General features: G+C 40.9%; 2 protein-coding genes across 5 annotated transcripts; both read left to right on the plus strand.

Moving 5' to 3' along the window:
- The first annotated feature begins 10 nt into the window (after positions 1 to 10).
- LOC117445974 (torsin-1A-interacting protein 2-like) lies at positions 11 to 4,685 on the plus strand. The gene is made up of 9 exons (XM_034081949.2): positions 11 to 197; positions 484 to 606; positions 706 to 879; positions 1,373 to 1,471; positions 1,999 to 2,061; positions 2,154 to 2,288; positions 2,429 to 2,539; positions 2,642 to 2,692; positions 2,784 to 4,685. Exons 1-9 carry the CDS (start codon positions 119 to 121, stop codon positions 3,551 to 3,553), a joined length of 1,605 nt encoding a protein of 534 aa, XP_033937840.1. The 5' UTR covers positions 11 to 118; the 3' UTR covers positions 3,554 to 4,685.
- Positions 4,686 to 4,892: 207 nt separating this feature from the next.
- LOC117445976 (torsin-1A-interacting protein 2-like) lies at positions 4,893 to 9,893 on the plus strand. 4 transcript variants are annotated; one of them, XM_071202831.1, is made up of 8 exons: positions 5,029 to 5,119; positions 5,258 to 5,397; positions 6,570 to 6,668; positions 7,204 to 7,266; positions 7,359 to 7,493; positions 7,634 to 7,750; positions 7,853 to 7,903; positions 7,995 to 9,893. In XM_071202831.1, exons 2-8 carry the CDS (start codon positions 5,298 to 5,300, stop codon positions 8,777 to 8,779), a joined length of 1,350 nt encoding a protein of 449 aa, XP_071058932.1. In that variant the 5' UTR covers positions 5,029 to 5,119; positions 5,258 to 5,297; the 3' UTR covers positions 8,780 to 9,893. The 4 variants fall into 4 exon arrangements, with proteins under 4 accessions (XP_033937845.1, XP_071058934.1, XP_071058932.1 ...); XM_071202832.1 differs by having other exon boundaries at positions 5,258 to 5,391; XM_034081954.2 differs by lacking the exon at positions 5,258 to 5,397 and having other exon boundaries at positions 4,893 to 5,119.
- Positions 9,894 to 9,958: the final 65 nt, after the last annotated feature.

A 9,958-nucleotide genomic window follows, 5' to 3' on the forward strand; every position in this document is an offset into this window, starting at 1 on the left:
AACGGCGTACTGTCAGAAAATGGTCCCCCTAACAATTTACGGGAAGTCCATCGTTTATCCGTATGTGATAGTCGTATTGACTCTGATGTTTTTGGCATCGCTCTTATTGTAATTATAAATGGATTCCAGGGTTCCTGAAATTAAGGAGCCTCGACTTCTGAGGCGATCGGTTAGGCAGTCATCGGGTAACGTTAGAGGTGAGCAAACTGACTGTTGTAAAGGGTTAGTTCCGCTAGCTTAGCATTTGAAGCTAAATAACTATTAGCTGAAATAAGCTCACTGAAAGTTCAACGGCAACACCCGTTCAATGACTGATATTACCAACGTTAGCTAACTTAAATTGTGTGGTCGATGCTTAAACTAGGAATAGAGAGGAATGGAGCTGCACGTTTACATGTTGAAAGTTATTTCAAACTTTGTTCAATCCAACGTTCAAGTAGTTGGTTGACTCATTCCCACAATGTATTTCTGATCCTTCTTTAGCATTGGATTTTGAACTGGCACCCAGGGGACCTCTGAAGAGGACCAGAAGAGGGTTGAAACCCCAAAGTCCTGTTAAAGCTGTCAATGGGTCCAGAGATGAGGAGTGTGACTCAGAGGACGAAGGTGGGATGCTCCAACGTACAGTGTTAGCCTAACGTTAGTCATACATAGTTTGTACTAGCCAAGGTGGAACAACTAATTATTTTATTTCCTATATGGCAGTATCCCCGAGCAAGATGAGCCGGCTGGAGGATGAAGGAGCAGAGGACAGCTGTGGGGATGCGAATGAGATGGAGGTTCAGGAACCTGATGAAGATCAGGACACAGATGAAGACCAGGGAATGGATATTATACAGCAGTCCTCTCATGCCTCTCATCAAGTACAATCAAACAAAGGTAGGTCTGTTTTTATATTCTTATATTTGTTACACATATACGTACATACAGAGTTTCAATATCTCTGTCAGCCAATTTATTTGTTCATCTAATTTAAGAAGAAAACCAAATCCTTCAGATGTTCCTTATCCATAAGTGACACCCTAGTAGTGTTCGCTTTGTGCAACCAATAGACAACCATTTAAACGTTTTTTTTTAACTATAGTATAGAATTCAAAATAGCTGCAAACTCACAAAGTTATAAACATCAACCAATTTAAAATGAGTTAATATTAACCAGTTATTAAACTTCTTTAAACCTTTTTTCATGATCAACTTTATAATAAAGGGACTAGGTGTTTTAGCTTAGTGATAATCAGATGTAATTCATTTAATATTTACTACAGGTGCCATCAAATGATTGTTTTACTCTGACGTTATTAACCTTTCATTCATAGGACTTCTTTCCACCATCAGATCTAACACAGGCAGGTTTTCTCTCTTGTTCCTTCAGGCGCCCTTGGAGATATGAATTTATCCCCGTGTGTTGTGCTCCAGGAGCTCCGCAGTCACGCTGTAAATAAAGATGCAGGTTGGATAATACCAAATAAAGGTAGGAGTGGCTCCTGCTGGCATGGCATGTGTGACTAAGTGAATGTTAGTCTCCCTGAGCCAGTTGCACGTTGTATAGCAGCCTCTGCCTCTATATCAGTGCTTCTCAAAGTGTGGTCCGCGGACCACTGGTGGTCCGTGAGCGCCCCCTAGTGGTCCGTGAGTATATTGGTAAAATTTCACATTTGAAATAAATTAATTAATTTAAGTTTTCCGCACTCTCGCGGGAATATCTCCGCAATGGAGGGAGCTTACGTTTCACTTTCGATTGCAAGATATAGCCCAGATAAACACCTTCATCACACATGTGGCCACTTGTTTGTACCATTTTCAGGCGATTTGTAAAAAACGATGTATTTTTAGATATTTGTGGAGTTAGGTGGTCCGCGAGTGTTTTTTTTACTGGTCCTTGGTATGAAAAAGTTTGAGAAACACTGCTCTATATGAATGAGTGAATACTGACATGTATATGTAATAGCGCTTTGAGAGGTAATTAAATGCTGTCCATATATCTATCCCCTTGTGTAGGGCTGAATGAACTCCGCAGTCCTGCTGTACATGGAGATGCAGAACGGATAAGAACAAAGACAGGTGGGAAAAGGCTTGAGCTTCATTCTGCATAGGTATGATTACATCAATGTAGGATAAAACTAATATGTTTGTTTTTTCACTTAAATCTTCAGCAAAAGGACCTGAAGCTCCCACCAAGTCTTCCGCACAAATCAGACCACCGGTAAACAGACATGATGTGCCTATCCCGAAGATCACCAGCATGGACGAGTACAGGAAGACGTTGGAAGCTAAGGCCAAAAGCACTGGTAAAAAGGAAATTTTTACTTAGCCAGATTTCACAGAATTGAACAATCACGAGGAAAGATGCATTGAGCACCTGTCCAATTGATGTACCTCTCTAAAAAGAATCACATTGTTACATTAATATGTTCCAACTCCCCTTTAGGTATACCTGTAGTTCACCATCACCAGAGTGTGCATCCAGCCTCGGAGAAATCCTGCACAAGACAACGTGTGAATAATATTCCAACACAAAAACAAACCGTTCAGCAGAAAGGTATTGAAGCCTCAACTTAAAAAGAAAATCGAGTTATTAGAAACATCAAGTGTAGATTGACATGTTTGGCATTCATTTAATGACATTTCTTTCTTTTACAAGTGAACAAGAAAACACTTGCTATCAAGAAAAGCTCTGGATATTCCTGTCGCGGTAAGATACATTTAACTACATCGTCTTTACACCCAAAGATACTTGTTCTACATTCATTGCAGGACTTTAATATGGTCTTATTTCCTTCCAGGATTCATGTGGGGTTTATTCCGTTTTATTCTCGTGGCGCTGATCGGTTCAGCCGTCTTAGTGGCATGCAAGATCATCCCTGGGACGCACCCACCCAGGCCCGTAAATCTGAAAATGTTTGCAGATCAGCTGTCTCTTCTTCAGGCTCAGTTCTCCAGTCAGCACTCTGAGTTGTGGAGGAGAAGCAAGATCCACTTGGAGAAGCACCTGAGAAATGCGCAGCCCACAGAGCCGGTCAGTCTGATCTTTACTGCCGGCCGCGGGGCTGAGAGGACCCTGACCTGCCTGGCTCAGAGGCTGGCCTCCTCGTACTCCTCGGCCCTCAACGCCTCTGTCCTCTACATCGACGGAGCCAGCAGAGCCAGCGGAGCCAGCCAGGACAGCGACGAGGTGAAGCTGGACATCGACAACCAGCTGCGAGCAGCGTTTGAAGGAGACAAACCCGCGGCCGTCATTCATCGCTTCGAGGAGCTGTCCCCAGGCTCCACGCTCATTTTGTATCGCTACTGTGACCATGAGAACGCCGCCTACAAGCGCGTGTTTTTGTTGTTTACTGTGCTGCTTCCTCAAGATGAGATCATTGGGGACCAGAGTCTGAAGGAAGTGGAGGAGATGGTGCTGGAGTACGTCAAGGAGAAGCTGATTAGCTCCAGCAACCACGCTTCTTTCAATGACATGGACATAGACAAGTTTGGTGGACTGTGGAGCCGCATCTCCCATCTCATCTTACCTGTGGTGTCTGAGAAGGACGTAGAGCAGATAGGATGCTGAAGACTCGAGCTGGTCATCAACGAAGAGGTCAGGATTCCATTTAGGATCAGCCTGATTCTTCCTAGGACCGTACATTAGCTATGAGACAGAGAAGTAACTTGTAAATATAATGTGTGTTGTTACATTTCACATATAACCTTGAGTTCAAATGTTTGAAGGTTGTTTTAATCTCTCCGTCAGCAGTATATGGTTGAAGAACTGCTCATGTTGTCCAGCACTGAGTTTTTACAAATGTACAAGCTTTTGAATAAGGATATGTACCATCATTTCATTTCCCAAGTCGGTTATGAAATGCTCTCATCCAGGTTTAGTACAATATGTTTGATTGATTTGTTGTCTCCTTGTGCTGTGTCATTAATTGTTTCAACAGCACTTTTTTCCACATCTTTTTAACCCATCTAAGAAGAGTATAGTGGAAGATCAGCGTGGAGTACACTTCTTGGGATAGAAAATGTTTGTTTGAGGTCTAGATTCATATTTCTTTTTTTGTATCAAATCTCATACAACTGATGGCTCACATTATATATCTGTTAAATGTCCCCATGGAGATGTGTATCCCATTGTTCATTAATTTTCTTGTGTACACGATTGTATTTGCACTAAAATCTTTGCTTTAATGATTCTTCTTATCAAGAGTGCTGGCTTTTATTGGGATACATGTTTTTAATTCCTTTTTTTCTGATATTTATATTTGTGATATTTTGTCTCTTTCTAGATTGAAATATTTTTTGATAGCTGTATATATATTTTGAATATAAAAATATTTTTCTTTGCTGTCAAAAAACCACATGTTTTTACAATGTTGTCGATCACAGGTTATTACTGGGGCATTTTAATTTGTATGAATTGAATTTATTTACAAACAACAGTAAGTCACAAAATGTGCCTTAATAACTCAAATGGAGAAGGTAAGAACATCTTTGAAGTAAATAAATGATTTGATGCTATATCCTGACAACTTCAAAGCAGGCTTCTCCCTGAAAGATTGCAAAGTTAAATGTCCAAATACAGGAAAGTGTTTTTTCTTTGCCTCCGGTGTATTATTCTGATGAATTCTGTTTTGCTCACATGTACATGTGTCTATTTTCAATAAAGATTATTTTGATAACTAGAAGAGTTAATCATTAATGAATTTCACGGTTTGTTTCCTTTTTTGTTTGCCCAGTTTTTGAATGCTAAAAGTCCGACCCTGGTGAAATGTTTCTTTATAAGAGTTGAAGAGCACTTGGAGTTTGTTATGTCTACTATGACTGAGAATATGAAACCTACTTTTGTTAATAATTTGTGTTAGAGGGAAAGTCCCGCAACACGTGTTCAGTTTCCAGCTTGGAACCAGGAAGTTACAACTGTAAAACACTGCAGGAGTTCAATCATTTATTTCCTATATGGCAGTATCCCCGAGCAAGATGAGCCGGCTGGAGGATGAAGGAGCAGAGGACAGCTGTGGGGATGCGAATGAGATGGAGGTTCAGGAACCTGATGAAGATCAGGACACAGATGAAGACCAGGGAATGGATATTATACAGCAGTCCTCTCATGCCTCTCATCAAGTACAATCAAACAAAGGTAGGTCTGTTTTTATATTCTTATTAGGGCTGTCAAGTTAACGCGTTAATAACGCGTTAACGCAAACAAAAATTAACGCCACTAATTATTTTAACGCGATTAACGCATGTGTATTTTTTTTCCTCGGCCGCCCCGTAGTTTCAGAGCGCATCGAGTTTAAAATACCATCTACAAGCTGATGCTGACAGCCCCGCTCCTGCCGCCCGCTTGTGGCAGACCACACTTCCACGCTCACCGGCAGGCACCGACTGGTCATCGGGAGGACCGGGAGGGTGTGTGTATGTGTGGCCCGATCGAGAGACCTTACGTGCATTACCGTACCGCAGTGTGAACGCGGCTATTGTTGTTGTTAGCATCTGGTGCTAGCTAGCTGCGCTAACGGATATAAGGAGCTGTTTAAATGAAAACAGAGGGGCGCCCTATCCACACAACTGCGCCGAGCACTTGACTTGATGCAGGAAGCCAGACAGCGGGACATCGTACGAACAGTCAGCACACTCATGATTGCAGCAACATGAGTGCAGCGTCCAGGCAGCTCCCGTTCGAGCATATGCCTTGAGTTGCACACATAGCTCCAACGATCACACACACACACACACACACACACACACACACACACACACACACACACACACACACACACACACACACACACACACACACACACACACACACACACACACACACACACACACATGCACACACACCATTTGTATTGAATGAGAGAGGTTCCAGGTTGTTGTGTTTAATATTCATGAGAATATTTGTCATTGTTCAAATTATAATAAACATTAGCATAAAGCATATTTGTCCACTCATATGTTGATAAGAGTATTAAAAACTTGAAAAATATTCCTCTAAGGTACATTTAGAACAGATAAAAAATGTGCGATTAATTTGCGATTAATCGCGATTAACTATGGACAATCATGCGATTAATCGCGATTAAATATTTTAATCGACTGACAGCCCTAATTCTTATATTTGTTACACATATACATACATACAGAGTTTCAATATCTCTGTCAGCCAATTTATTTGTTCATCTAATTTAAGAAGAAAACCAAATCCTTCAGATGTTCCTTATCCATAAGTGACACCCTAGTAGTGTTCGCTTTGTGCAACCAATAGACAACCATTTAAACGGTTTTTTTAACTATAGTATAGAACTCAAAATAGCTGCAAACTCACAAAGTTATAAACATCAACCAATTTAAAATGTGTTAATATTAACCAGTTATTAAACTTCTTTAAACCTTTTTTCATGATCAACTTTATAATAAAGGGACTAGGTGTTTTAGCTTAGTGATAATCAGATGTAATTCATTTAATATTTACTACAGGTGCCATCAAATGATTGTTTTACTCTGACGTTATTAACCTTTCATTCATAGGACTTCTTTCCACCATCAGATCTAACACAGGCAGGTTTTCTCTCTTGTTCCTTCAGGCGCCCTTGGAGATATGAATTTATCCCCGTGTGTTGTGCTCCAGGAGCTCCGCAGTCACGCTGTAAATAAAGATGCAGGTTGGATAATACCAAATAAAGGTAGGAGTGGCTCCTGCTGGCATGGCATGTGTGACTAAGTGAATGTTAGTCTCCCTGAGCCAGTTGCACGTTGTATAGCAGCCTCTGCCTCTATATCAGTGCTTCTCAAAGTGTGGTCCGCGGACCACTGGTGGTCCGTGAGCGCCCCCTAGTGGTCCGTGAGTATATTGGTAAAATTTCACATTTGAAATAAATAAATAAATTTAAGTTTTCCGCACTCTCGCGGGAATATCTCCGCAATGGAGGGAGCTTACGTTTCACTTTCGATTGCAGGATATAGCCCAGATAAACACCTTCATCACACATGTGGCCACTTGTTTGTACCATTTTCAGGCGATTTGTAAAAAACGATGTATTTTTAGATATTTGTGGAGTTAGGTGGTCCGCGAGTGTTTTTTTTATTGGTTAACTGGTCCTTGGTATGAAAAAGTTTGAGAAACACTGCTCTATATGAATGAGTGAATACTGACATGTATATGTAATAGCGCTTTGAGAGGTAATTAAATGCTGTCCATATATCTATCCCCTTGTGTAGGGCTGAATGAACTCCGCAGTCCTGCTGTACATGGAGATGCAGAACGGATAAGAACAAAGACAGGTGGGAAAAGGCTTGAGCTTCATTCTGCATAGGTATGATTACATCAATGTAGGATAAAACTAATATGTTTGTTTTTTCACTTAAATCTTCAGCAAAAGGACCTGAAGCTCCCACCAAGTCTTCCGCACAAATCAGACCACCGGAAAACAGACATGATGTGCCTATCCCGAAGATCACCAGCATGGACGAGTACAGGAAGACGTTGGAAGCTAAGGCCAAAAGCACTGGTAAAAAGGACATTTTTACTTAGCCAGATTTCACAGAATTGAAAAATCACGAGGAAAGATGCATTGAGCACCTGTCCAATTGATGTACCTCTCTAAAAAGAATCACATTGTTACATTAATATGTTCCAACTCCCCTTTAGGTATACCTGTAGTTCACCATCACCAGAGTGTGCATCCAGCCTCGGAGAAATCCTGCACAAGACAACGTGTGAATAATATTCCAACACAAAAACAAACCGTTCAGCAGAAAAAACAAGGTATTGAAGCCTCAACTTAAAAAGAAAATCCAGTTATTACAAACATCAAGTGTAGATTGACATGTTTGGCATTCATTTAATGACATTTCTTTCTTTTACAAGTGAACAAGAAAACACTTGCTATCAAGAGAAGCTCTGGATATTCCTGTAGCGGTAAGATACATTTAACTACATCGTCTTTACACCCAAAGATACTTGTTCTACATTCATTGCAGGACTTTAATATGGTCTTATTTCCTTCCAGGATTCATGTGGGGTTTATTCCGTTTTATTCTCGTGGCGCTGATCGGTTCAGCCGTCTTAGTGGCATGCAAGATCATCCCTGTAATGAAGAAGAATGCAGGTGATGACACGCACCCATCCAGGCCCGGAAAGCTGGATATTTTTAGAGATCAGCTGTCTCTTCTTCAGGCTCAGTTCTCCAGTCAGCACTCTGAGTTGTGGAGGAGAAGCAAGATCCACTTGGAGAAGCACCTGAGAAATGCGCAGCCCACAGAGCCGGTCAGTCTGATCTTTACTGCAGGCCGCGGGGCTGAGAGGACCCTGACCTGCCTGGCTCAGAGGCTGGCCTCCTCGTACTCCTCGGCCCTCAACGCCTCCGTCCTCTACATCGACGGAGCCAGCAGAGCCAGCCAGGACAGCGACGAGGTGAAGCTGGACATCGACAACCAGCTGCGAGCAGCGTTTGAAGGAGACAAACCCGCGGCCGTCATTCATCGCTTCGAGGAGCTGCCTCCAGGCTCCACGCTCATTTTGTATCGCTACTGTGACCATGAGAACGCCGCCTACAAGCGCGTGTTTTTGTTGTTTACTGTGCTGCTTCCTCAAGATGAGATCATTGGGGACCAGAGTCTGAAGGAAGTGGAGGAGATGGTGCTGGAGTACGTCAAGGAGAAGCTGATTAGCTCCAGCAACCATGCTTCTTTCAATGACATGGACATAGACAAGTTTGGTGGACTGTGGAGCCGCATCTCCCATCTCATCTTACCTGTGGTGTCTGAGAAGGACGTAGAGCAGATAGGATGCTGAAGACTCGAGCTGGTCATCAACGAAGAGGTCAGAATTCCGTTTTGGATCAGCCTGATTCTTCCTAGGACCGTACATTAGCTATGAGACAGAGAAGTAACTTGTAAATATAATGTGTGTTGTTACATTTCACATATAACCTTGAGTTCAAATGTTTGAAGGTTGTTTTAATCTCTCCGTCAGCAGTATATGGTTGAAGAACTGCTCATGTTGTCCAGCACTGAGTTTTTACAAATGTACAAGCTTTTGAATAAGGATATGTACCATCATTTCATTTCCCAAGTCGGTTATGAAATGCTCTCATCCAGGTTTAGTACAATATGTTTGATTGATTTGTTGTCTCCTTGTGCTGTGTCATTAATTGTTTCAACAGCACTTTTTTCCACATCTTTTTAACCCATCTAAGAAGAGTAGCCTATAGTGGAGGATCAGCGTGGATTACACTTATTGGGATAGAAAATGTTTGTTTGAGGTCTAGATTCATATTTCTTGTTTTGTATCAAATCTCATACAACTGATGGCTCACTTATATATCTGTTTATTAATTTTCTTGTGTACACGATTGTATTTGCACTAAAATCTTTGCTTTAATGATTCTTCTTATCAAGAGTGCTGGCTTTTATTGGGATACATATTTTTAATTCCTTTTTTCCCTTTTTTTCTGATATTTATATTTGTGATATTTTGTCTCTTTCTAGATTGAAATATTTTTTGATAGCTGTATATATATTTTGAATATAAAAATATTTTTCTTTGCTGTCAAAAAACCACATGTTTTTACAACGTTGTCGATCACAGGTTATTACTGGGGCATTTTAATTTGTATGAATTGAATTTATTTACAAACAACAGTAAGTCACAAAATGTGCCTTAATAACTCAAATGGAGAAGGTAAGAACATCTTTTTGAAATAAATAAATGATTTGATGCTATATCCTGACAACTTCAAAGCAGGCTTCTCCCTGAAAGATTGCAAAGTTAAATGTCCAAATACAGGAAAGTGTTTTTTCTTTGCCTCCGGTGTATTATTCTGATGAATTCTGTTTTGCTCACATGTACATGTGTCTATTTTCAATAAAGATTATTTTGATAACTAGAAGAGTTAATCATTAATGAAGTTCACGGTTTGTTTCCTTTTTGTTTGCCCAGTTTTTGAATGCTAAAAGTCCGACCCTGGTGAAA

This window comes from Pseudochaenichthys georgianus, chromosome 4, assembly GCF_902827115.2.
Source record: "Pseudochaenichthys georgianus chromosome 4, fPseGeo1.2, whole genome shotgun sequence".
Classification (NCBI taxonomy): domain Eukaryota; kingdom Metazoa; phylum Chordata; class Actinopteri; order Perciformes; family Channichthyidae; genus Pseudochaenichthys; species Pseudochaenichthys georgianus.